Here is a 26,973-nt window from a genome sequence, read left to right as displayed (position 1 = left end):
TAAAATAAATATATGCATATGGTGGAGATATATATACAACATACCTCTTCTCTTTTCTTATCTGGAGCCTGGCTCCAACTAAATCTTTTTAATTTTCGATGGAATTGGGAATAGTAAACAATTCTGTACAATTAAGATTAAAAAATTAAGATTAGGGGAATTAATTATTATATATTCTATTGATTTAGGCTGAATATATGCTTTAGCTAATGAATGACTGGTTCTCTTATCAAAGGTGGTTGGGGGGACAGAGGTGGCAGTTATCATCTAACCTTGGCAGGGTCGGTTAGGATAATAATTAGAATTATGTCTCCAATTTATTGTAGTAAAAATGAATCTAATGTAATTTTAATTCTACAATGCTGATGTAATGTAACAAGAACAAAATATCTTTTTGGGGCCCCACTTGGCAACTGATCAGAATTTCAGCTTAAATGGTCCTCGCTTGGAGCTTGTAGTTGGATCTTCTGATCTAACCATTGGGTCTCCACACGTGTGTGCTTTGCTCTATCTCTTCTCATCATCTCGCCATGGAGCATGGAGGTATTATTTTTCCTTATCAGTTGGTGGAGAATTTTGCTTCTCTCTTCTGTGTACCACTGGACATGGAGGACCAGGATGGATTATTGCGGCTGCAGGTGAGATTTGCTTACCAGTCTCTCTTTTCCTCTTGATCTGGGGGATCGTTCATACTGGCAGGTGACTGTTATCATCTAAACTTGGCGGAGTTGGTTGAGATAATAGTAAGAATTAGTTCTAGTAAAATTGGATGTAGTGTCATGTTGATTCTTCAATGCTGATTTAATGTAATAGGAACAAATTATCTTTTTGGGGCCCCATGTGGCATCCATTCAGATATTTGGATTAAATGGTCCTCACTCAGGGCTAGTATTCAGACCTTCTGATCATGCCATTGGGTCTCCACATGTGTGCTTTGCTTTATCTCCTAAACTTTTACTTTGTAACATTTTTCCTAGGTAAACCCTCTAAATCATCTTATCGTGGACAGAGGTATTGTTTTCCTTATCATAATAAACCTAACAAAGCTTTAACATCTTTCCAATTTTCTTGCATTACAACCAAGATGGTTGTGCACATCATCTGTCAAACCCCCTTTTTCAGCAAACTCTAATAAATAGACGTGGCATAGATAACCAGATCTGAATTTTCATAATGTGCATTTACAGGTTTACACTTACTGTATTTTTACTGTTTGTAACTTGTAGCTAATGAAAAACAAGTCAAAACTGACCATTGAAAATGTTTTATTAGTCATGATATAGTCATTAGAATGCAGAACTGTTTGTAAATATTACTGTCCGGCACAGTTTCTCCAACCCGATCAGACAAAAGGTTTAGCTGCATTTGCCAGGGGGGACACAGGTTCCCTTACTGTTGCGCAGATATCCTTTTCTACACATACATCCTTCATAGCAGACAGTCATGCACATTTCAGGAGGGTTGAACCGGTTGGCACACGTGATTGGGCAAGCTGTGCCACAAGTTACATATATCTCATGTTTACTGCAGCGATCTGAAACACAAAGAGATCAGGTTATAGACTAAGGAGTAACTAAGAACTGTACAGAATGCCAAATTGCAGAAGGACCTCCTGAGATATATATATATATATATATATATATATATATATATATATGCAAATACAGCTGTTTTGGGGATTTTCAGGCATCTATTCCAATTTATTACCCTTTTTTGCCCCATAATCAAACCTACTGGCTTCATCTCCTAGCATGAGCTGCAATGCTGTGTGCAGACAGGGCTACCTACTAAAAGGACCATCAAAGAAGGTATGGTGGTGAAGGATGTCTAAATATAGGTCTGGGTTGCTATACAGTATATCTACAGGTCATATCCATTTGATATTTATCAGGCACACAATGTGTAAAGTAGAAATAAGTGAGTTAGGGAAATGATCACTGAGGGACCTCACTGGATCCCCGTGGGGAACATGGGATCTCACTTCAGCATATTTGGTACTCTTACCATTTTTGGTAGGATAACTGGATCCTGTAAGGAAGAAGACAAGAAAAAGCTGTTAGATTGTACCAAGCAAAGCAATGAGCAGGTAAAATGCACAAAGTATAGGTCCTAAAGTATGTACAACCCCCCACCCACCAGAATAATTATTTAATTCTGGTGTCTCCATTGAAGGGTTTTACCATATCATTCAATTACATTGTAGACAACTGTGCTCCTCCAACCTTGTGGTCACAGTTTAGTGAAGACCCTTTTGTGTTCCAGCATGATTGTCCCTCTGCGTACAAAGCCAGGTCCAAGACATGGGGCCACCAGTTGTGGAGGAACTCAAGTGTCATGCGCAGAGCCCTAACCTCAACCCTGCTGAACACTACTGGGATGCATTGGAAAACTAATGGTGAGCCTGGTCTTCTCCATCATCAGCACCTGACCTCAAGGGCACAAACTCCCACAGACAAAATATGTGGCCCTCCCAAAAGCGTGGAGCTATTGCAGCTGCAAAAATGGAAAACTTGGGGGCATGAATGACCATGGCTTTGGTGTGGGATAACCTCAAACATATAATTCGCATGCTCACCTGCAGCAGATTTAGGGGGAGCATTAGCACACCAAGACAATGAACCTATACCAACATTGTAAAGTGCAAGTTTCAGGCTGTGGGATTAGTATGGGAAGCTTTTTCCTGGTGCTTGGCACCCTTTTTGTAACCTAATAGGAAAAGGGAAGGTGACACAGGTAGACACAAAGCTGCTTTCTCTTTGGGTGAATTGGCTAAATAGATTTTAGGAAGTTAACTGGATAACAAATAAAATAAAGTATTGCAGTTATTTCTTTTTAAATTGTATATTTAGCTATGTGGTTTAACTTAAAATGCTGAATCTTACCTGTTGTGATGAGAGATGCACAGATTGCTGGGGAGAAAAACAAGAACATTTATTAATGGGAAATAGTAAACCAATGTTATGTATATTATTGTACAGGAATGTACTATATGTGGTCTGTCTATGAAATAATGAGCCTGTGTTTCTATCTCTATCACAAAGCCGCGAGATGATTATCAGCACTTGTGAGGAAACCCGGATCTTCCAGTATGATCCTGAAACAAAGCCACAGTCACTGGAAACACCTTCACCAAGAATCAAAAAAGTCCAAATTCACAGCCATGTCATCATGTTTTGTGACATGAAGGCGTCATTTTGGCAGAATGGGTTCCAGAAGAATATATAATATAGGTTCTGAAATGTGGAAAATGGTTTCATTCTTTATCAGGACAATGCTCCTTCTCACACTGCACTTTCTGTGACCGACAAACACATTACTACGCTGGATTATCCTCCATATTCACCAGATTTGGCACCTTTGATTTGGGACTTTTTTCCCTTTCCTATATTGAAATCCGTGATTAAAGGAACACGCTTTGTGTCAATGGATGCAGGAAAGAATAAAACATCAGACGAGAGAAACTGATCTGCACCACACCTTCCACCAATAGACAGACCTTATATATATATAAATGATGCTCCCGGTCTGTTTATACATTATATATCCTTTGTTGGAGTTTTGTTTTTGGAAATTGCAATCATTTTACAAATAATAATAACTAGAGTATGGAACTTACCAAAACCACAGAGCAAAGCGATTACACTGATCTTCATTTTCCTGCCCCTTTAATCTTAATAAATTTTGATTTGCAAATGTTCTATAATGAGAGAGAGAGAGTAATTTAGGAAAGGTTGCAGAGGAGTTACCATGCCTTCTCATGCTGTGCTAAGTTTTGTGTGTATTGCTACACTTTATTCTTTTTTTGCTCAGGTTAACTAATAACATTCTAAACAGAAGTTGTAAATTGCAAGGAAAATCTGCAAACTCAATGACATATATTGTGCAAGAACAGAGAACAAGCAATGGTGGTGCCATGGGCAACTCTAAAATTAGACACCATGAGTGTGAGGTTATAGAACCCTTGAAATGGGAGAATGGTGTAGGAGAATGCAAGAATGAAAAGGAGATCAGCAAACGCTAGCCTATTGAGGTTGCGTGGTGGAATTAATGGTGAATTTGGAGTTTAGTGAGGTATAAAGGGTGTCAGTGAAACTTTCCAAAGTTACAAAAAATGTTGGGTTTTGGTCTTTTTGGCAGAATGCCTTCATCCACTCTATACTAAATAGTTGCTGGATACCTCATTCCTTTTATTGGTCTACTTTATGTACATTGGAGGGTAAGTACTTATTACATGTTTAGGGTTCTTTCAGCAAAAGCATAGACAATCTGATACCAGCTATTAGTTTTTCCAATTTCCTTCTAAAAGGTTACGTATGAATGTAAGTATATGTCAATACCTAGGACTATCAGAACAGATATTTCACATGAGATTGGGCAGATTTTATATTGCCATTAACTGAACTGACAGATGAAGATGGGTAAAAACATTTCCCATACATAAAGAACTTAACAGATCCTTTTTGGCTATCTGTAAGGATGGCACCCTTCCTAATGCCCAGCAATGTAAGAGGCATTCATCCCACTGACCACCACACTAGTGTACTGTGAGCTGTCGATATAGGAATTAAAAAAAGGGGTTCCTTAAAATAACTTTAAGTCTTCAAAGGATTTCCCTGTGGTAAAAAGGACAAGAAACTCTGTGCCAAACTAATGACAAAGATAGAGGTACATACCTGTATGGTGTTGGCAGCAGACGGAGGGTGATGGAGCAGGTATGGCTGGGTACAGTGTTATATAGGGATGTGGGTTGGAGATGTCATCATACAGTAGGTAGATTATTTGGCATGGATGTTGACAATCAGAATACATTTGCATATGTTTTTGTTCATGCTGGGAAATCATTGCAACACATTGGGCAACATTTGGGCAACATGATGAAATTGGTGACTCTGCAACAAACTTTGGTAATAATGAGTGCCTATAATGATTACAGTGCAAACTTGAATACAAAGCACATGTTTTGAACATGTTAGGACTTTCATTGCAGCCAGTCTTCCCACTGGGAATATTTAACAATTCTATCTATATAGAGGAATCAGGACCTCCTCAGGATCTATATAGGAGACCAGCAGGACAGTAGTAATTGTTTAAACTGTATGCAATTCATCAAATGTTTTTTCAGAATTTATTGTGCCTAAAATAGCTCTGCTTTATTAAGTTTAATTAGTGATAGAGATAATATCATAGAGATAATGATGTCCCTACCATGTATTATGCATGAAGTTTTAATAAAATTCACACAGGAATGTCGAAACTAATTTGCATTTAAACAATAAAGAAATATTGCAGAGTGTGATGTGGATTACAATGCTAATTACAATCTCTGATGATAAATCAACTCTAAGGTGAGGATTTTAATAATTTGGTCCTTGCACAAACCTGCTGAATGTGGTAAAGGTGAAAGAAGGACAGAGACGTCTGGAGAGATATCCCAATAACACACACACACAGTATGGTTTTAGGAATATACTCTGATCTTTATTTGACGAGGCGGTCTTTTCATACAGAGGGGGTTGTCATTATTCACATACAGCTGTTTAAGTTTTGGCCATATATAGTGTTAATTGATACATTGTAAGGCATACAAGGCACACATTGTATTTCAAAGAATTTACAATTTCCACCATCTGGTTACAATTAAACTGAGTAGACATGAGAAGAAATACAACTTCCTTACAGGAACATATATGGCTCAAATTAGATTAAGCTATTTTAACCCTTCAGCATCTAACCTTAATCCATTGACATGATTTATACAGCGCCAACATATTATGCAGCGCTGTACAATAAATAGAGGTTGCAAATGACAGACAGATACAGACAGTGACACAGGAGGAGGGGAGGATCCTATCCCGAAGAGCTTACAATCTAGTAGGTGGGGGAAATATCACACAATAGGAGGGAGATATGGAATGGTAAGATTGTGAAAATTGTGTATGTCAGTGTCACGTTGAGTGTCACATGTTTAGTGCTCAGGTGCCGCAAATAGCGCAAATCATCCCCACCCCACCCTACACTTGCAGCACCCATTAATAAAATGTTTTTTATCCTGCTGGGAAATAACTGGCACTGCCCTTATTTCTGGTCCATGTGTCTTCCCTGATCAGTAATCACCTACAAAGTCATCATATCACCTGCAGCACGGAACTCCCAGGTGTGTGACAACACTTGCACCCTATATAATCCTGATACCATTATTGTCTGTTGTCGTGTTCTGCCACAGGTAAGAAGAGCCGGATCATCCATGGGGCAGCCCTAGGCAGGGGATCTTCAGGGGATCAGCTACAACCTGCTGAAATACACCAAGGTGTGCAGCTTAGAGCTTTGCCACCTGATATATATATATTGCACAATGGCTGTGTCTGGTGCAATCATTAATAATGTCAATGCTCCTAGCATGGGAGGAAGGAACAGAGTGACAAGGAGATGAGCTCATCAATTGAAAAGTACAATATGTTATGTGAATGTTAATTGATTGAATATATCTTTGCTGCAGTTTTTTGGACCCTGGCCCATTTTTTCCATGATCCAACAAATAATAATAATAACATAAAGATTATTTTCTGTATCACCAGTGATATCTCTCAGCTTCCTTTAGGATGGCGCCGACATCGACTTTCCTGCTGCTTATTATTGGTGAGTTTTGTATGGGTGGAGAATGCTGGCACTTGTAGTGAATTATATTCCAAGCAATGTCTCAAGTCTTCTAAAGTTATCATGATGATGGTCATCCAGCGCTGATTGATGATTCTGTATGCTGGGTGCAGAGGTGGGGGAGCAATTTAAAGGGTACGAGTGTACTATCGCTTTATTTATGTTTTATAGAACAAAAAGCTGCACAATATTTGCTAGTAATATAAAATATAGGACGAAATATATTGTGACCAATTGTAAAATATCTCCCAATGATGAGTATATAAAGCTTTGCTAAAGAATGGCCGGCATGCTGGAGAATATTGGGGGTGCGGTAATTAACGAGCAATAGGAAGATATTATATAACAAATGAAAAACTTTCCATTTATCTGGTTATATTAATGTTTTTTAGGTGTCACTGTGGTGATGTTCAATGCAAAGACCCAAGCAGGTATGTACACAATATAGATTACATTGACCCATATTACCAAAAAGATTTATTAATACATTAAAGTGTCAGTGCAGCGAATCATCAATGGGGATGAATCACTTAATTTGTGTGTAACTTGTTGTGTGACTTCAATGGTGTATGTGTATCTCTCCTATAGGCAAGTAATTTTCTAGATCTAGAATCTAGAGTTCCCTTGAGACCCCCGGAAATGTTGGCCGCCATACCACACATAGTGCCTTTGCAATTCACTTATCAGAAGGTTTAAAAAGTGCTTTGCTTCAGGAAAAAAACAAGAGGATGTTTACAATTTCCCACAGGTCCCCTGAGTTTTTTTTTTAGCAGTGTTTGTGGCAATACTATACATATTGGATTAGATGAAATACATTAGCAAGATGATCAAAGTTAACCTTATTTTTGCAAACAATTAGGAAAATCACTGGCCCATCCCTTACTTTATTCAGCACCATTCTTTGGGATAGAAATAGTGGTTTAGGGAATGCAAGCAAATCAGTCAGGCCTAAAGCAGAACCGAACTGAAAATTTAAAGTCATCAGGATATTTTTGGAAGGAAAGGCATTTAAAGTAATAAACTATTCCCGTCTATTTGATTGAAGATGCAGCATGCACTATCGTGACTTCTGTGCGCTTTTGTATTTGGCCACTAGGTGGCAGAATGATTTCAGATTTAATATGTATTGGAGGAAGCAATGCATGAAGATTCAAAATGATCCAATACAAAAATTGATGGATGAAGAATTTATAAATACATTCCAGTCTCTTTTGCTAAAACCAAAACTTGCTCTTGGCTTATTTTTTTGCAATGTGCCATGCAGTGTGGATCCATCACTGCCAAAAATGCCAGGCACAATGCAATGCACATGCGCAGGAGTTATATCATCAATGGTGAAGAATTATGGCGGACCCAGATCTGGGGTTCCAAACCTGTCATAGCTGCAGGGTACTTAGAAATAGATGTGTGCCATAAACTGCGATTATGGCAAAAGCTTAGGCTTAGTTTTGCTTTAAGGAAATAAAATCAAATTTAGTTTGATAACATAGAAATATTTATAAGTTGTCATTTTACAATTGCATTTTTTTTCACATTTTTTTCATTTGAAATTTGCAGCTGTCCTAAAATGTGGACCAAATCAAATATACGATTCATGCGGGACTCGATGTCCTGCAACCTGCAGCAACCTGGATACTACAGAGATGTGCACTGACGATTGCGTTCCTGGTTGTTACTGCATTAACGGTTATGTGTTTCTGACAGACAAAGACGGCACATGCGTTCCTCCTCAGGAATGCCCGCAATATAATTAATTTAGCCCAACCACAGGTCCGAAAATAATTGTATTCCCTTTAAAAATGATTTCATAACCTGATTGTATTTTTTTTTTTTTTTATTAATAAAAACATTTTTTTTAACCAAAGTACATCCTTGTCTTATGAGCGTGCTTTTATTTTTCATTTTACATTTTAGTTGCATATATTTTTGTCTTACTAATAAATGATTAATACATGAAAAAGAAATGCAAAGCACCATGGGTTAGCAAATGAGACTACTGTATGCTTTTAGGCTCTCTCTGTTTGATTGAAGCCATCTACTGAAAGATAAGTCATTGTTGTATGGTTACTTGTGTGTTAATTTCAGTTATTGATCCCTGCAAGTAAAATTTTTACAACTAGTGGTTAGGACATAGGGCCTGATTTTGTAAAGCTCTCCAAGGCTGGAGAGGATACACCTTTATCAGTGAAGCTGAGTCATCCAGCAAACCTGGAATGGATTTCTTAAAAGTCATTTGCTATTTGTTAGCAAATGTTTTCAATGCTGGACCAGATCCATTCCAGGTTTGCTTGATCACCCAGCTTCACTGATTAAAGTTTATGTTCCCCAGCCTTGGAGAGCATTATTAAATCAGGACCACAGGGAGTTACATGTAAAGGTCTTTAGAGCTCCCCCTGCTGGTCAAACATCACATCCAAAGGCAGGGTTGGCTCTTTGGCATATAGTGGGGCAGGTTGGGTGAAGTCACTTTAGGTTTTTTAAAATCTATTAATTGGGATATAGAATAGCCAAGAGGGACAGCAGCAGGGTAACCGGCATTCCCCAAACCCCTGAATAGGGCGTCTTGTGCCTACCTTTTTAGTTCGTTTGACTGGAGTCCAGCGAGCCGGTAATAGTAGCCATGGACTATTTCTATAAGGAATCTTTGTCTCTCCCTGGACAGCTCAGGTCCCTGGCTAGTCTACGAGTGGCGAATACTTCTTGCATTGTAGCATCTTCTACCCAGCTTCCTCTCCTACACAGAACGGTCATTTGAAGATTCTCCCTCCAGGCAGAGACCTTGTTTTCCACTTTCTTCTAGACAGACCCTCCAAAAGTGCAACGGTAACCCAGCAGTCCCTCCATGGGCCGAGCCCGGGTAGTGGAGGTAAAATTGCCTCCAACATTGATCACCTATCCCGGTCCAACCATTGAACAGGAACCTCAGTGACTGAAGAGGAGAAATATTCCTTAGTTATGGTGACTTCCAACTCTCACTACTTGAAACACAACCCGCATGCATCATACATGAGCTGGAGAGCAGTATGGCCAGCATTGGCCAACACAGACCCAACGCAAGAACACAACTAATACTATTGCATTCTATCAGCCCAGTGTGCATTGTGTTGCTGGGGGGTGAGAAAAATATTGATGTGCTGCATTTTAATTAAGTGCACAAACACGGGTTACAACAAGTGTCAACACAACACACCTCTTCAGAAAGAGCAAAGTCTCTTTTCCAGACTCCTAAATTGATACAATTGCTGCATATTGTGACATTGCCTGCAGTTCATTTATGCAGACTAGCAAAACTGGGATAAAAAGATGTAAATTAGCTGTGTGCCAGCCTGGTGCCCTTTGTGCAATCATTGGCATTCTTTGGCAAAAGGATATATTGTAGATGCCACAACAAGAAGAATCCTGGAAACAGAGAGCTAGGGTGTCATTGTTGTAATACACTTATATTATTACACCTGTACCCCAAATTCTATAAAACCCCGAACCTGACCTGCTACAGAATCCCCATGCACAGGCGCACCAAACACTTATTATTATCATAGTTCTAACTCATGTTTCTGCAGAGCATATGGAATGATTATCACCCTTCTCAGGTTTTTGTGCTGCTTGCATAACCTTTGGATAGACTTTTGCTCACTTCTGGTTTTGAAAACATTTCCAGAAGTGTGATGACATTCCTCCAAAGTTAGGGGAAATCCATCTTGGACATTTGTTACGGATAAAAGATGTTCCCAATAGAAGATTTCATTTCTCTTTCTTTTCCTATGACCGAAGCAACATTTCGGAGACAAATCAGACAAAGGTCACCGGGGCAGATATTGGGGGTAAATCTCCCCAGAGGGGAAACAGAAATCAAAGAATTATTTGTATTTTTCGAAGGAGTGCAAAGACTGTGATCACTAGTGTTGCTCGAATATCTCACTATTTGATTTGACAGCTATTAGATCGAATAATGAGAAATTGTCTGGGTGATCAAATGCCAAATTTGAATACCATTGAAGTCAATGGTGCAATAGTTCAAGTTTTTTAGGGTCTTTTAAGGGCTGCAAGAGCAATCAGATTGATTTACTAGTTGTATTTGTTCTTGGATAGGGTTTCTCTATTCAAGAACTATAGGTGATGGATGGGGACTTTTACCATCGAATACCGTGTTTTTCGGGTCGGGTCTATTCGAATTCGAACAGCCATCCTAGATGTCTGCAATCATTCAGGGTGTCTGTGCAAAATGCCCGATTCTGCCACTGATCTTTTTTCAGCATGGATGATTAGAGTTATGAATGATGGTGCTGCCATCTCTTTCGACCCCAAGCTTTTTAAACAAATGTCCAATTATCTATTCATCAACTGGACTGTGGTCCGTAGGAGTTTATAAAATGCCCTGATATTTCGGGGGAGTAAAAATACCCGATGTTGGTGGTCTGTGGAAGAACAAAAAGCTCATAAATCAGAATGGTGTCTGAGCATTGTTGTTTGCAGGAGAATAAAATTCCCCCTCCACTTTGGTGTTTAGTGACTTTTTACCCCGTTGCAAACTCCATGTCCTTCTTTATTCTCTACTTGGACATTAATGCCAGGACTATGTAGGCACCATGGTGCAGGAGATCAATCCTCCTGATAGGACTGAAAGGCTCCGTCATTCTGCTCAGTGGCTCCCCCCACAGTATGCAATGAGAAGCCCTTCTTTTGGATGGCGGTCTGCATCGACCAATGGGCTATAGGTAACCCTCGAGTTGTTGTGCAAGGACCACTGCTTCAGTCTGCAGCCTCAGTTTTTATTGCCGCGTGGGTACTCATTGTATAGATCCATCCTCATCTATTTAATGGGGAATCAAACTCTTAAAGCTGTCCTCAGAACTGGAATAGATGGAAGGTGCTTTTATTAGGGACACTTGTTGATTGAATGATTTAATAGTTTTTTGCCTTACAGGCATCTCCATCATACCAATACATGCTGGACCAGGTACATATAACATTGAAATCCCTATATAACAGGTCACTATGGTGTACCCAGGGGCCAAACATACCATTCATGTAGTCTGAGCACTTTTGGGGACCCTCTTATACCAAGTGTAGGTCAGTTGGTTGGGTGTTCACTTCTATCTGGATATCAATGGATACACAGTGTTTGTATTTGGATATTGGTTAATTGGGGGCAAAAAACTGGCCTTGTGCAGGGGTCTCTTTTTGACTGTATCCACCACTGCGAGCAACATTATTGAAATATTCACTATAGCCACACAGTTCATAGTCAAACCTGTGGATGCTGAGGGAGAAATCTGGCCACAGACATTTACTGAACTTTATTTCATTTACCAACATTATAAATATTAGTCTTTTAAAAACATGATACATTAGTTTCAGAAACATGCTCCTAAAAACTGCAATTTTTTTATGTGCATTGCACATGCCTTTCAAGCTTGTTTCAGGAAACCTGCAGCTCTCTACATAGCCTGCTGGTGGCACTGTGCTTTGGAAAGCCTTGCATGTGCTTCCACTGGTTGTTTGCTGCAGAATCACCTGCTGGTTGCCAGTGGAAGCATATGCAATGTCTGCTAAAGCACAGTGCCACCAACAGGCGACAGAGAGCTGCAGGTTTCCTAACAGCTTGCTTTAATGCCAGTTGGCTGTTATCTAACTTTTCTGATTAGGGACAATTCTAGACTTGCATTTGACCTTTGTTGCTTTCCTTCGATAGCAGCTAGAGATCCAATTGCATTACAGGCAAAGCAAGTCAAAGGCAGCATCTTGCAGCAAAGTGCATGTTTCATTGCTAAAATGTATTGCCTATCAACAAAGCCATACACAAGGCAGTAATGGCCATGACAAAAGGTGAATTTAACACTGGCCCAAGATTTCCCTCTGTGGGGTTGCACCATCCCCAGTGAGGCCAAATGACATTTCTGCACCAGGGCCAGCAAGGAACTGAATACATTTTAGTCTCCCCTGGTTCACCCCTAGCTAAATTACTGTCATCTCCAACATTTTACTTAAACCAAGCCTAAGATCATGACAGCTCCTAAATATATGTAAGCAAATGTCTAAATGCAGATTTGTCTGCTCCAAAAAATGTCAATTTTTTTTTAAATTTTCATTTGGTCACCATAACTGTCCACCAAATGCAAAATATGATTCACGTGGATGCAAATGCCCAGCAAACTGTAGCGATCCTTCGCCTACCCCCTGTACCAAGAAATGTAGCATGGGATGTTTCTGCATTAATGGATACCTAGCAAACGATTTGGGAATCTGCTTTCTAGAAGAGCAATGGGAGAACGTCCAGGAAACTAAAGAGTTTCTGGGTTGGGCATACATTTATAAGCTGTGTTAAGGGCTTGGTCATGCAACTTCATTTTACTGTTTGCGATTGAAGGTCAATTAAAACAAAATAAAATGTGATCATGTTTTAGCTTGTTCTTTATTAATACAAATTGTGCTTTATAAAGCTTTGGCACTGTAAAGTAAAGGATGTTTATGTTAACATATATGTTTGTATGGTTCAGTGTTGCAAATTATTTTGACATTTAGACAAAAGTAAACAAAAGGTACAACAAATATATATATATATTATATATATATATATATCGCCAGTAAAAAGCTGTCGGATAAGCGCGGCTCCGTGCGCGAGCTTTTCCGGTTGTTGAATAGCGCGATCGCGCGCGATTCCGGATCGCTAATACGAATGCGCGACCGATAATCCGATTTTGTTTGATGAATCAGGGGCAGTGGGGTTTAAGGAAAATGTAGTGGTAGCAGGGAGTTAAGCGTTGGACACACCCTTTTACCCCCACCAGGGGTATAAATGAAATCCTCTCCAGGATTGGTGGAGGGAGAGATTGTATGCAGGCTGTGCAACCTGCAGGGCCAATCATAGCCAAAGGGTGTCACAACAAGCCAGCAGGATTGAGTACTGTTGATCCAGAACAACTACAAGGTAATTACTTTATGTTTCCTATGTATTATATATATGTATGTTCCTATGTCTGCAAGCTCTATGCTATGTATGAGCCTTGTGAATATAAATTCATAATGTGTGCTCATTTACATTCATAGAATTCTGATATTGCCCCAGGCCAGGCAAACTCCTTGGCACTTAAGTGTGGCTTTTGAATGGTATAATTTTGTAATAACATTATGGTTGCTGTATACTGGATTGCCATTAGAAATTTCTGGGCCCATACTAGACAGCCTTCCTGGGTCCCCCTGCCCAATGTAAGTTCCAGCATTGCAAATGTCAAGCTCTTTTGATTGGGGTGTCCCACTAGGGCTACCTCTGTACTGGGCTCCAATCAAAAGAGCTGAAACTTTTTAAGTATGGGGGGAGAAGGGTTAGGGTTAGCCCCAATGGCAGGTCTAATGGCAGCCTTGGCTTTATGTTGTTGCATGCCAGCAGTTTATGAATTTGTTCATGCAGAACAGAACTGGCTTTGAAGGAAGATAATCTGATGGCACACTGAGGCTCAATACAAGGACAAGGAAGAGCTCAATGAATGCCAACCTATTATGTAGTACATGGCATATCATTGGTGTTTTATGTCTGAAATTCTGAGTGTGGGTGTCTCAACCTGGATACTAGCATGGAAATGGGTTGGTATTGCTGTGCAGCATCCATATGGATCAAACTTCTCCCCCACATCCTATATAATGCCAAATCTGACCATACCCTCCCCATGGCCCTCTGAATAGATTGTTTTCCCATATTGTGTCATTGCACAAACTATAGCAACCTCTTGGTGACCGGAAAGATGGAAATGAGCGTGTCTAGCATGTGTCCTGCGGTCCTCTGATGCCATTTTGGTGCACCAATTAATGACTGAGTGGTGTTTCCTCTCCATAGACTGGAACAGAGCTTGGAAAGAAAGGGTTTCTAGTGCCATAAATCTGATGTGTACATAGCCCATGCTGAACAAAGATAACCAGGACCAATAGTGAGGGTGAGCCTCCCCAGAGAGTTAAATATTTGTATATTTAGGATTGTGAGGTGTTATTACATTGCATATTGTAATATTTCTCTTTATTTGTCTCATGTGTAGTGCTTATCTTTCGTTGGTTGATCATGGTTCCATTCTCTGGGTTTCTGTTGGCTCTAATTGGTGAGTAGAAATTGCATATAACTACATTAATGTATAGCAATGTCAAGCTGGGAACCTACAGCATATCATCATAAAAACCATGGTGGCCCCAATGCTGCTATAATGTTTTGTCATCTCTTAAGACTGGGGTGCCCTAATTTTTAGTTCTGTGATATTGGTGTCCATTGAATCAATAAAAGCCAACCCCCACTTGGCACTCATTGCAAGTAAGACCCCCTCTGCCATTGGTGCCAATGACTGTAGTAGAAACTCCCAACCTCACATCTACCTTGCCAGGGGTAGGTTTGAGTAATAGACAACCCCCTCTTGTCTCTTGCATTGGTGACAATGGGAACACTAAAAGACCCATCCTTCCAAGATTGGACATGATGGTACTATAAAAGGACAAGTCCTTTCCTTAACCTGGAATTGGTGCCAGTAGAATTACAAACCCTCCTTAGCATGGTTATCAACCTGTAAGAGTAAGAAAAGATCCTTCAGCTTTGGTAAGTGGCAATTTACCTCCTTTTAGGCTTTAGGGTCTGCTCCATGTTGATACCAAACCACTGAATATTCAAGCATTTCTTTCTGTTTTACAGGTGTCGCCTTCATATTGATACATGCTGGGCCAGGTATGTCTGATGAATCAGTCTACCTAAAGGGGTATACCTTGTCTACAAAAAGGTCAAGCTGCCCAAACATCAGATTTCAGTATAGGTTGGGTAGGGGTTTGCCTGATCTGGTAGTCCTGATCCTCTATTATTATTTTTTTTTTTATATAATTTGAGGACTCAGTAATTCATGCTTTATTTCTATCTTTGCATCTACTTATCAGACAGTCCCTCTGTTCTTTGGGCACTTTGACATCACTAAGGGGACGGACATGCTATTTGGTAGAATAGGCAACTATACCAGGGCCTATTTATAATAAATATGGGTCAGATGGGTGCCGAGACAACCTTCTCATGATGGGTAGACCTGGACATTGCACAATTTAAAGATTCATTGAAAATGTTTGTATTTGGACATTAGTTAATATGAATTGGGCCTCAAAACTCCATCAAGGGCACTTTTTTTTTTTTTTTTTTAACACTATATTAAGTAAAACACCCACCAGCATGTCCAAAACTTACAGAGCAGTTAGAACTGCAGATCCTACCCATAGTATATATTAGTTTTGTAAATGCTTTGGTACAACCAATAGACAAAAAATTCCAATGTGTGGGTACGTTTACTTTTCTGCATTCTAAGTGATTTGCTCTTCCATTGCCAGTCTGCCACCCGCTTTTAGCCATAAAATGCATTGCCCTACAAATGCCCCCCTACATGGCATTAATCACCATGGTTAATCGCTAGTCAAGGGACTGGCATCGTTTTCATGATAATTTTATTGGGTGGCCTGCAGAACCAAAACAATAACTGCAAATGTTTTGTAAAAGCCCCCAGGGACAGGAAGGCTCTTCTCAAATATTTTAAATGGACTTCAATGCAGCTTTGCCCTTCCAAAAATGAATTTGTTTTGTTTTGCTATTTTCAGTTGCTTACCCTAAATGCCCACCGAATCGGGAATTTAGAGAGTGTGGAAGCAGCTGTCCAGCAACCTGCACCCATCCCGACCCTCCTCTTGTGTGTAATAGGAAATGTGCGGCCGGATGCTTCTGCAAGGAGAGCTATTTACCCGCTGATTCCTGGATCTGTGTTCGAGAAAAGATATGCAGAAGTTGTACAGGGAACAGAACATATACTGGTTGTGGGTCTGTCTGTCCTACTACATGCAGCAACATGAAGCAAACACAAGCATGCCCTTCACATTGTGTCTCTGGCTGTTTCTGTAAGCCTGGATTTGTGTTTCTGGATGGGGTTTCCATATGTGTCCTTCCCAAGGATTGTCCACCTGGTGAAACAAGCCTTACAGGATAAAGATTGAGATAGACTTGGCTGCTAATTGCAAAAATATTTGTTTTGTTGCAATGTAACCCAACAGCAGGGGGCAACATTGCTATCCTGGAAATGTGTAACAGACACAAAATAACTAAGGTGACCTAACTTGCACTGTGATTGTTTCCACCAATGTCTGCTTGTCCTGGGAAGTAGTTTGTGTTTTGTTAATAAAGGTGAATATTCTAAATTGATTTTGTGCAAGAAATACTTTTCTATGCTACATAAACCAATGTTATTGAGCAAACTAATCTGTTAAGAGTGAGCTGGTGATAACCTTTTAGGTTTTTTCTTTTCTCTTCTGTGCTGATACCAAACAGCCACAATTTGCAGAAACTGCAAATCTGCACAGAGGGTCCTCAAGTGTGCGGTGAAAAATTCTGCATGTAAAACCTTCTCAATGTGGGAACCAGGCTATGCTTTAGAACAGAGGTAGGTAAACTCCAGCCTTTAGGCCATATATGACCTAGCCAGTATTCCAGTCCAGCCTAATGCCCCCCTAGTTATTGTTGGATCTAGATCAATTGAATTGTCATGTTCTCGTGATCGAGTTCCCGAACAGTACCCCAATTACTATGCCTAAACAGCAGAAGCAACGTGCAGCTACCTGTCCTTGGAAGCTTAACCTCGAATGTCGTGTCTTCAACCCAGAATGGACTGACAAATTATTCTTCATCCAACGCGGCAACAAAGCCCTGTATTTAGTGTACTACAGCACTTTCAGGCGGTCGAATCTCAAAAGGCTCTTCAGTGCCAAGCAGACGTACAGAGACTTCAGGATGAGCGGAAGACTGAGGTTGCTCACTTGCAGTCATGGTTGGAAAAAACTTTTCCTTGGACACCTTGTTTCTTCTGGCTTAGTGTGCCTTCTTGACCTCCTGAAATGGCCTGGTAGTCCAAAAAATTCACCAGCCCCAAAAAAATGACAGATTTTACGCCCCCTTCCCCCACGAGCTCTATCCAAAATGGCAATACTTATCTGTAGTGTGATGGGGAAAGATTTGGGGTTACACAAAAATGTGTTTTTATTTCATCACTGCTGATTCATCACAAGAAAACTGCTCACTGCAAAGTCATCACAATGTGCACATGCTAAAAGAGATTTATATTGGGTTTTAATGGCTTTAGAGTCAACTAATAAACTCCTTAAAGAGCACCTGCCACTTGATCTATTTTATGAGCGATAATGGGCAAACTCTCCCTTGTTTGGTTACTGTGGGTACAGTGAACATTTTATGAAGTTGTGAATTGAGTTGATCCTGGCCTGTAGTATCATTCAACCATTAGCTAATGGGAATGCGGCTTATTAGCATCCAGCCCAGAGCTGGCACTATTGTCATAGCTGTGCTGTGTAAATCTCTGGAGTGGATGAAGGAAAATCCAATTATATTCCAAACGCACAATATGTTGATGGGCTGATATAAGAAGGGTCATTTAATGGGTTTTAAATTATTTCAGCCTCACCTAACAAACTCTTAATAGAGAACCTGTCATTAAATTAATTTATTTTTTTCATTATTGGAAAAATCAGCCAAATCTAAAAGTTAGGACAGTCAACATTTTAACCCCAATTTAAATGCTTTGGAATTGTTTTAGAGCTCTGTTCTTCTAAAATTTTCTTTGGATTACAGACATAAAATACCAATGGTGATGCAGAGAATGCTAAATGCTAGATAATAAGTAGGTTGGCACGATGGTTTCCCAATGCCACTCAATTGGGCACTTCCTTGTATTGTGCCTGAATCTCAATTCTTCATTCCATTTTGTCTTGCAATAATAAACCTCTGATGTCACAATATGCAGCAACCATGTCATTATCACAATAAATTAATGGATAGATTTCCTTAGACTTCCTGGGCTGTTGATATCAGGATTCTTCTGCATGCAAGGAAATTGGTCATAATGATATATGTCAGAAATAAATAAAGCATTGAATTTGCAGAGAGGTAGAGGCCACAGCACATGCAAGGATTCCCTATTTGTGCCAAATCAAAGAGCAATTACCTTGCAGGGGGTTTGGATCAACACCACTCAACCCAATATTAGTCTGCTGGCTTGTTGTGAACCAGTTTGGGTAGGATTGGACCTGCAGGTCACTCCAGCACAACCCACATGCAATTCCTCTCTCACCACCTTCATCTATCCTAGAGAAGACCAAATTTTTACCCCAGGTGGAGAAAGATGTGTTAGTGCCTATCTCCCTGCATACTGCTACCCAAACCTACACCTGGCACCAGCTTATATTAATCCCAAATATAATACTTCCCTGAGGCCAGTCTATATAGTTCTGTCTATATTTGCAGAACTGCCCTCCGGGACCTGGAGAGGGGGGATCATTCTGAGCCAATGACCCATATCCATATATTGATGACATGCAAATGTGTTTCACCCCCATTGTCCAGTTTGGGAATCATTATATTCTATTGAAGTGCTGTCACTCTTGGATTTGCAGATGTAAATGAATGAGCGGACAGAATAACAAGTCATTTAGCTGATGATTTCTAAGAATATTTTACCTGTGTGTTAGCTGTCTACCGGTCATTCAACACAATTTCTTTTATCGAGAAAGGGGCTGTTAGGCAAAACTGGGCTGCCTTTAGGGCTCCAGTCAGGATTGGATTTGGGTAAGTCCCACCCCCAAGGAACTTGTGTACAACAGCAGCTACAGCCAATCAGGCAATGATATGAATAGTTCTCTCTGAACATTGTTTCTACCGCTTCCATTTTAAAAATGTATTTAGGTCCTTCCACAGAGGTGATATATAGAAATAAAAATGGGAAAAGGTTACATGACAAAAAGTCTTTTTTTGGTGGAGGTGTAGATTTTGTTTAGATTCCGTTACATATTGAGTTGAGTAGGTTAATATAGCAAGCTATGAAAAGGTTTTGCCAATCCTTTCCTCAGAGATCCACTCCCCTATTATCATACATAAATGATAAAATAAAGGAAACAACAAGGTGTCGGGTATTATTGTGGCAACAAAATATATTGTGAACATAATCAATTCAATAAAACATTCAAATGAACATATGAGGTTTTTGCTTGTTTTCTATCTGGTTGATATGGAAAATTAATTGCTCAACTAATACAGTAAAGTCTCTAATATGATAGTGAGTATAAACGTCTCATACCTGTCGTGTTTTGCCATTTGGCTTCATCAGGGGATATAAAGAGCACATTGTCTTATACTGTATGGTTAAATTACAATAGGTAAGAATACATGTAATGGTAACCATTCAGAGTACATAACAGACACAACACAATTGTTGTATAATGCTTAAAAAAGGGCTTGATGAAATAAACAACATACAAATGTTTTTTGACCAATTGGTGATGAGATTATGTAATGGTAGTAGTAGTATTGGACATATACGCTATAATACAAGTATTCTTACCTATTGTAATTTATTTCTCTCTCTCTCTCTCTCTCTGGATATATATATATATATATATATATTTATTGACCCCACTGGGTCCAGGGCAGTGGTATAAATGAGATCAACCTCTTTCAGGTTTTATAGGATAAACTGGAGTAGTAGGTCTGGGTAGCAGTATGCAGGGAGTTAAGCACTGAGCAACCTTTCTCCACCTGGGGAATAAATTAAAACTTTGCTGGATTGACCTGCAGGTCCAATCTTACCAAACTGGTTCACAACAAGCCAGCAGGTTGAATATTGGGTTGAGCGATGTTGATGCAGACCCCCTGCAAGGTAATTATTGTTTGATTTGACACAAATAGGGGAGTCCATAAATGTACTGTGACCTATACCTCTCTGCAATTTCAATGCTTTATTTGTCCCTAACTCTTCCAATTATATAATTATGGCATAAATTTCCCTGCCAAATCTTGACATTATCAGCCTGGGCTGAGTCATGGGGCCTAAGGAAGTTTTTAAAAAATATTTTGTGATAATGACGCATTGCTGCGTTATATGACGTCCGAGGTTTATCATTTGAATGCACAATGAGGTCCAATACAAGGACAAAGAAGTGCCCAATTGACTGAGGTTGGGAAACCAGTGTGCCAACCTGCTTATTATGCAGCACCTGGCTTACTCTGAATCATGATTGACATTTTATGTCTGTAATTCCCAGGAGAAATTTAGTTTAGAAATAACGGCAAGGGAAAACCCCAAAAAACAAGAAGGGACACGATAGTAATTACTGTGCTACAACCATATGGACCACACCTGTACCCCAAACCCTTTATAATGCTGAACCCAACTGTGCCAGCTACAGCATCTGCCGAGTTCACAGACATCGCACAGGTCGGTATCACATTCATATTGAATTCTTGCTCTAACTACAAAAACCTCCTCCATATATTATTTCTTAGCTATATTTATTTAAGTGCTAACAGTGCTTAAAGTGAACATAAGTATTTTTATGCTTTAATATTTTTATCATTTCAAATGCCTTTTTTAGTCTGAGTTTATATTTAAATAATCCTTTGTGATCCCGACATTAAGTTCCTTTTGCTTGTTACACGGTGACAACACTCCGTCCTTGCTTGCTTCATGTGGTTCTGTGTTGTCCCCCTGCCATGCAGCTTTTAGGGAAACTACAAGTAGCTGTTTTATCATGCATTAGGCAGGCATGGTGCACGCTTGTCAAATGCTACGCAACCAATGCTGGAGTGCATGTAGGGAGGAAAAGTCTTTAATGAGGCTGCAGGGGATATAAGTGACAATGGGATACCCCAAAGGAGTTGGGTAAAGGTGAACTACGAAGGCAGCTATACTCTTCTGTCACAGGGTGTCCCCATCTTCTTTCTCCTTATCTTCCTGGATATGATCTTCGGCCAACCTGATCGGCTGGGCCGGGAGGATGTACCACCCAGCAATGTGTAACAAATACAAAGTAACACCTATGAAGACCCAACCTGCACTGTCTTTGTTTCACCAATGTCTGCTTGTCCTGGGAAGCGGGTTGAGTTTTGTTAATAAAAGTGAATATTCCCAAATGCACATCTTGGAGTCATTGAATTATTCTTGCATGCAATGCACTTCTGTGTCACATAAATCAAAGCTTCACAAACATACTAATCCATAAAGAGGGAAGGAGTGAGGTGGTGATATATTATGATGGAGATGGAGGGAGAGATTCGGGGCTTGTGTTACACAATATGTCAATTTATACTCATGGCTGTTTCATCACACTTTCTATTGTGTGAATATTGAGCATGGCACGCTACAAAGTCATTCCCATCATGCAATGCACTGATTCAAAGTATTTGGTGCAATTGTTTTATGATGTTTGCATCACCTAATTAACTGCTGGAAGATAATCTGTCATCAGTTCTATTTTTTAATGTTAAATAGTGACTTCCTGGGCTGTAGATATCAGGATTCTGCTGCATGCAAGGAAATTTGCCATAATGATATATTTGGAAGTCAGGAATAAATAAAGCATTGAATTTGCAGAGAGGTAGAGGTCACCGTACATGGAAGGATTCCCTATTTGTGCCAAATCAAACAGCAATTACCTTGCAGGGGGTCTGCATCAACATCACTCAACCCAATATTCAGCCTGCTGTCTCGTTGTGAACCAGGTTGGGTAAGATTGGACCTGCAGGTTACTCCAGCACAGATCTGCATACAATTTCTCTCTTACCACCTTCATCCATCCTAGAGAAGACCAAATTTTTAACCCAGGTGGAGAAGGATGTGTTTAGCGCTTAGCACCCTGCAGGCTTCTCAACAGGCAGCCAACCAGTTTTAAAAATGTATTTAGATCCTTCCACAGAGGTGATCTATAGAAGTAAAAATGGGAAAAGGTTACATGACAAAAAGTATTTTTTTGGTGGAGGTGTAGATTTTTTTTTGTTTACACTGTTACATATTGAGTGGAGTAGGTTAATATAGCAAGCTACGAAAAGGTTTTGCCAATCTTTTCCTCAGAGAGCCGCTCCCCTATTATCATTCATAAATGATAAAATAAAAGATATAAGAAAGCTAGGGTATTATTGTGGCAACAAATGTATATTGTGAAAATAATCAATTCAATAAGACATTCAAGTAAACATACAAGGTTTTTGCATATTTCCCATCTGGTTGATATGGAAAATTAGTTGCCTAGCTAATACAGTAAAGTCTCTAATATGATAGTGAGTATAAACGTCTCATACCCGCCGCGTTTTGCCATTCGGCTTCATCAGGGGATATAAAGAGCACATTGTCTTATACTGTATGATGAAATTACAATAGGTAAGAATACATGTAATGGTAATCATTCAGAGTACATAACAGACACAACACAATTTTTGTATAATGCTTAAAAAAGGGCTTGATGAAATAAACAACATACAAATGGTTTTTAACTAATCGGTGATTTGATTATGTAATGGTAGTAGTGGTAGTATTGGACATATACGCTATAATACAAGTATTATTACCTATTGTAATTTCTTTTTCTCTCTCTCTCTCTCCACATATATATATATATATATATATATATATATATATATATATATATTTACATATTCATTGACCCCACTGGGTCCAGGGCAGTGCTATAAATGAGATCAACCTGTTGCAGGTTTTATTAAAATATACTAGTATGAGTAGTAGGTCTGGGTAGCAGTATGTGGGGAGTTAAGCACTGAACAACCTTTCTCCACCTGGGGAATAAATTAAAACTTTGCTGGAGTGACCTACAGGTCTAATCTTACCTAAACTGGTTCACAACAAGCCAGCAGGTTGAATATTGGGTTGAGTAATGTTGATGCAGACCCCCTGCAAGGAAATTACTGTTTGATTTGGCACAAATAGGGGAGTCCTTAAATGTACTGTGACCTCTACCTCTCTGCAAGTTCAATGCTTTATTTGTCCCTAACTCTTCCAAATACATAATTATGGCATAAATTTCCCTGCTGAATCTTGACATTATCAGCCTGAGTCATGGGGCCTAAGGTAGTTTTTCAAAAATATTTTGTGATAATGACACGTTGCTGCATAATATGACATCCAAGTTTTATCATCTGAATGGACAATGAGGTTCAATAAAGGACAAAGAAGTGCCCAATTGACTGACGTTGGGAAACCAGTGTGCCAACCTGCTTATTATGCAGCACTTGGCGTCCTCTGAATCATGATTGACATTTTATGTCTGTAATTCCCAGGAGAGATTTAGTTTAGGTATCACAACAAGGGAAAACCCCAAAAAACAAGAAGGGACACAGTAGTAATTACTGTGCTACACCCATATGGATCACACCTGTACCCCAAACCCTTTATAATGCTGAACCCAACTGTGCCAGCTACAGCATCTGCGAAGTTCACAGACATCGCACAGGTCGGTATCACATTCATATTGAATTCTTGCTCTAACTACAAAAACCTCCTCCATATATTATTTCTTAGCTATATTTATTTAAGTGCTAACAGTGCTTAAAGTGAACATAAGTATTTTTATGCTTTAACATTTTATCATTTCAAATGCCTTTTTTAGTCTGAGTTTATATTTAAATAATCCTTTGTGATCCTGACATTAGGTTCCTTTTGCTTGATACACGGTGACAACACTCCGTCCTTGCTTGCTTCATGTGGTTCTGTGTTGTCACCCTGCCATGCAAGCTTTTAGGGAAACTACAAGAAGCTGTTTTATCATGCATTAGGCAGGCATGGTGCACGCTTGTCAAATGCTACGCAGCCAAATCTGGAGTGCATGTAGGTAGGAAAAGTCTTTAATGAGGCTGCAGGGGATATAAGTGACAATGGGATACCCCAAAGGAGTTGGGTAAAGGTGAACTACGAAGGCAGCTATACTCTTCTGTCACAGGGTGTCCCCATCTTCTTTCTCCTTATCTTCCTGGATATGATCTTCGGCCAACCTGATCGGCTGGGCCGGGAGGATGTACCACCCATGCGTTTCATTCCGGGCAGGGGAAGCCAGGGTCTATCTTTGAGCTGTTTGCCAATGTGATCAGGCAGGTGTTGAGGATTTTGAACGAAGGGACACCACCTGTCTCTTTCTGCAATAATGGCTAACTAGATTAAGCTTTTCTAAAAGTGTAACTTTAGATTTGTTGTAATTTTTTCCCACAATAGTTACATTTTGTGACCATGCCTTTGCAAACACAAATACTGCCTTGCAAAAGAAGTGGTGACACCATGCTTGTGTTGTACAAAGCCTGTGCAGAGCTGTTAGAGGGGCCCAGCAAGAGCACCCGCTACAGGTTCCCTGCAGAGGACTAAAGGAAGGGGGCGGATACAAGACCAGTCACCATGCACCATGAAAGTCTTGGTCCTTATTACGGGAAGCTCTACACCACAGTCTACACTGGAATTTTGTACAAATATAGAAGAAGAATTAATATAGAATTAATAAGCATGAATCTCTCCAGAAGGGACACATTTGTATGTTCATATGGCAAGCGAGAAGTGGTATTACATTGCACATTGTAATTATTATATATATTTTTGTGTCTCATTTATAGTGCTTCTCCTTTCTCTGATTAATCATGAGTCATTTCTCTGGATTACTGCTGGCTCTAGCTGGTGAGTAGAAATGTTGTCCTTTCCAGTTTGATGTAGTGGTTTCAGGCTGGGAACTTTCAGTTCTTCCTCACCCCAAGGTCCAAGATGGCTGCAATCACTCATGGTGCTCATGCAAAAGGCACACTACTGCCACTGATCTTTATTTTTGTATGGAAGGTTGGGGGTCTTCCATGATGGTGCAGCCGTATTTTTGGAAAACAGGAGCACAGACTTTTGCAGTAAGAGTTTTAAGACCCTTTGTACCCTGGCATCAGTGTTAGTAGGAGTACTAAGATTCAGAACATTGTTCTCCATCTTTGGTGCGAGTGGAAATCCTAAAAGACCTTCTCCTTCCCCAAGCACTGTTATCTATAGGTTGATGTAACAGAAGACCCCCCCATATTAGTGTCGTTGGAAGTACAAAACCTCCCCTTACCCTGACATTGGTATTAGTGGGGGTGCTAAAGGATTCCAAATGCCCTTCTTCATTGTTAGTGCAAGAGGAAATACTAAAAGACCTTCCACTAGCACTGTTGTCCATGGGTTGGGGTAAAAAATGGACCCCCCCCCACACACACTCACACGATATTGGTGTCAGTGGAAATACAACACTCCTCCTTACCCTGACATTGATATCAATGGGGGTACTAAAATACCTTCTCCCTGCACTGTAATGCATGGGTTGGGGTAATAAATGGACCCCCCCCCCACACACACACACTCACACAATATTGGTGTCAGTGGAAATACAACACTCCTCCTTACCCTGACAATGGGGGTACTAAAATACCTTCTCCCGGCACTGTAATCCATGGGTTGCAGTTGTAAGACACCCTACCCCTAGCACTGATCTTCAGCAGTCAAATGCCATCCTGAAAGCTTTAAGTCCTTCTCTGCTCTTTGCCATGACATCAATACTAAGAATCTCTAATGGTGATATTATTGTTTTAAAACTCTTGTTGAATTCATGTTTTTATTTTACAGGAGTCTGCTTCGTATTGATACACGCTGAGTTAGGTATGTATAATATAAAAAATCTATTGAATATGTCAAACTGCTGGAAAAGGGTTAGGCTGCCCAACCATTACATATTGGGGGGGGGGGGGGGTGTGTGATTTGGTCTACTAGACCGAAGCCAACTGGCCAATGGGAAGAATGTAAGTTGGAGATAGCTTGGTGTCACTTAAATGATCTGGAAGTCACAAACTGCTTGCGGAACCTCTGGAGCAACCCTAGGGCACCACAGAACCCTTGTTTCTAGATGGTTTAAACATTGATCCAGAAGAAAAAAATGAAGAAAATATCCTTTAGCCTCTGATATCATTTGTACCATCCACCAGTGAGTGCCGTTCCATGTATTTCAAATTTGCATCTCTTTATCATGAAGTCTCCCCAAACTTTAAGCACTCGAATGGTCTAACCAGGGGAAGACATGCCGTTTGGCCCTCTGACTTTCGGGGTCCATTTACATTAAATGTGGATCAGATGGGTGGTGAGACCCAACTGATGGGTAAACATGGCTACATCTGTTGTCTACAGGGTTTTACTGGTGGTCATTTCTGGGCATCTTATCAAATAACCCATTAGGCTTACAAAACATATGCAGTGGATCTGAAATCTACCTATGGGCATTCAAAAACACCTGTGTAATTTATTTTAGTGTTTTACTTGCTTTTAAAACTCTCTATGAATGCCAGTTTGGCAGCTTAAATCTATTTTATGGTTTTAGCGTTCCATTTCCCTGGTGACTGGAGAATGTATTCCATCTTGTAAAAGGCCCCAGGGACAAAAACTTGAACTTTGTCTTGCTGCTCCAAAAATTCATAAATGTTTTTCT

At 39.9% G+C, this 26,973-nt stretch overlaps 2 protein-coding genes and 2 long non-coding RNA genes across 6 annotated transcripts in view; 3 read left to right on the top strand and 1 right to left on the bottom strand.

Annotated features, from left to right (window-relative positions):
* Positions 1-4,733, bottom strand: part of LOC140341224 (uncharacterized) — a 30,036-nt gene extending 25,303 nt beyond the window's left edge. The window contains exons 1-4 of one of the 2 annotated variants that reach the window (XR_011922830.1): positions 4,674-4,733; positions 3,617-3,697; positions 2,883-2,909; positions 2,002-2,028 (exon numbers count right to left, since the gene is read on the bottom strand). This is a non-coding gene — a long non-coding RNA (uncharacterized lncRNA). Of the gene's footprint in view, positions 1-2,001; positions 2,029-2,882; positions 2,910-3,616; positions 3,698-4,673 lie in introns of those variants that run through there. The other variant, XR_011922831.1, reaches the window with a different exon arrangement.
* A 1,842-nt stretch (positions 4,734-6,575) lies between these two features.
* Positions 6,576-8,440, top strand: LOC140341258 (chymotrypsin inhibitor-like). The gene is made up of 3 exons (XM_072426842.1): positions 6,576-6,636; positions 7,047-7,085; positions 8,212-8,440. The coding sequence occupies exons 1-3, from the start codon at positions 6,600-6,602 to the stop codon at positions 8,406-8,408; spliced, it is 273 nt and encodes a 90-aa protein (XP_072282943.1). The 5' UTR covers positions 6,576-6,599; the 3' UTR covers positions 8,409-8,440.
* Positions 8,441-13,505: 5,065 nt separating this feature from the next.
* LOC140341257 (mucin-6-like) lies at positions 13,506-16,852 on the top strand. The gene is made up of 4 exons (XM_072426841.1): positions 13,506-13,582; positions 14,682-14,741; positions 15,320-15,352; positions 16,258-16,852. Exons 2-4 carry the CDS (start codon positions 14,705-14,707, stop codon positions 16,638-16,640), a joined length of 453 nt encoding a protein of 150 aa, XP_072282942.1. The 5' UTR covers positions 13,506-13,582; positions 14,682-14,704; the 3' UTR covers positions 16,641-16,852.
* A 3,473-nt stretch (positions 16,853-20,325) lies between these two features.
* LOC140341278 (uncharacterized) lies at positions 20,326-26,189 on the top strand. Of its 2 annotated transcripts, none has more exons than XR_011922839.1 (3): positions 20,326-20,369; positions 25,097-25,157; positions 26,121-26,189. It is a non-coding gene; the product is annotated as an uncharacterized lncRNA (long non-coding RNA). The 2 variants fall into 2 exon arrangements; XR_011922838.1 differs by lacking the exon at positions 20,326-20,369 and adding an exon at positions 23,928-23,952.
* Positions 26,190-26,973: the final 784 nt, after the last annotated feature.

This window comes from Pyxicephalus adspersus, chromosome 11 (genome assembly GCF_032062135.1).
Source record: "Pyxicephalus adspersus chromosome 11, UCB_Pads_2.0, whole genome shotgun sequence".
Lineage (NCBI taxonomy): Eukaryota > Metazoa > Chordata > Amphibia > Anura > Pyxicephalidae > Pyxicephalus > Pyxicephalus adspersus.
The sequence above is the reverse complement of the archived record's forward strand: the minus strand, read 5'-3'. Positions and strand labels throughout refer to the sequence as shown.

What these genes read in the sequence shown, in the direction of transcription:
- LOC140341258 (XM_072426842.1), top strand. Translation starts at nt 6,600, where the DNA reads ATGGCGCCGACATCGACTTTCCTGCTGCTTATTATTG. An exon ending in TTTCCTGCTGCTTATTATTG is followed by an intron (nt 6,637 to 7,046) that starts GTGAGTTTTGTA and finishes AATGTTTTTTAG; the next exon opens with GTGTCACTGTGGTGATGTTC. An exon ending in CAATGCAAAGACCCAAGCAG is followed by an intron (nt 7,086 to 8,211) that starts GTATGTACACAA and finishes TGAAATTTGCAG; the next exon opens with CTGTCCTAAAATGTGGACCA.
- LOC140341257 (XM_072426841.1), top strand. Translation starts at nt 14,705, where the DNA reads ATGGTTCCATTCTCTGGGTTTCTGTTGGCTCTAATTG. An exon ending in GTTTCTGTTGGCTCTAATTG is followed by an intron (nt 14,742 to 15,319) that starts GTGAGTAGAAAT and finishes TCTGTTTTACAG; the next exon opens with GTGTCGCCTTCATATTGATA. An exon ending in ATTGATACATGCTGGGCCAG is followed by an intron (nt 15,353 to 16,257) that starts GTATGTCTGATG and finishes TGCTATTTTCAG; the next exon opens with TTGCTTACCCTAAATGCCCA.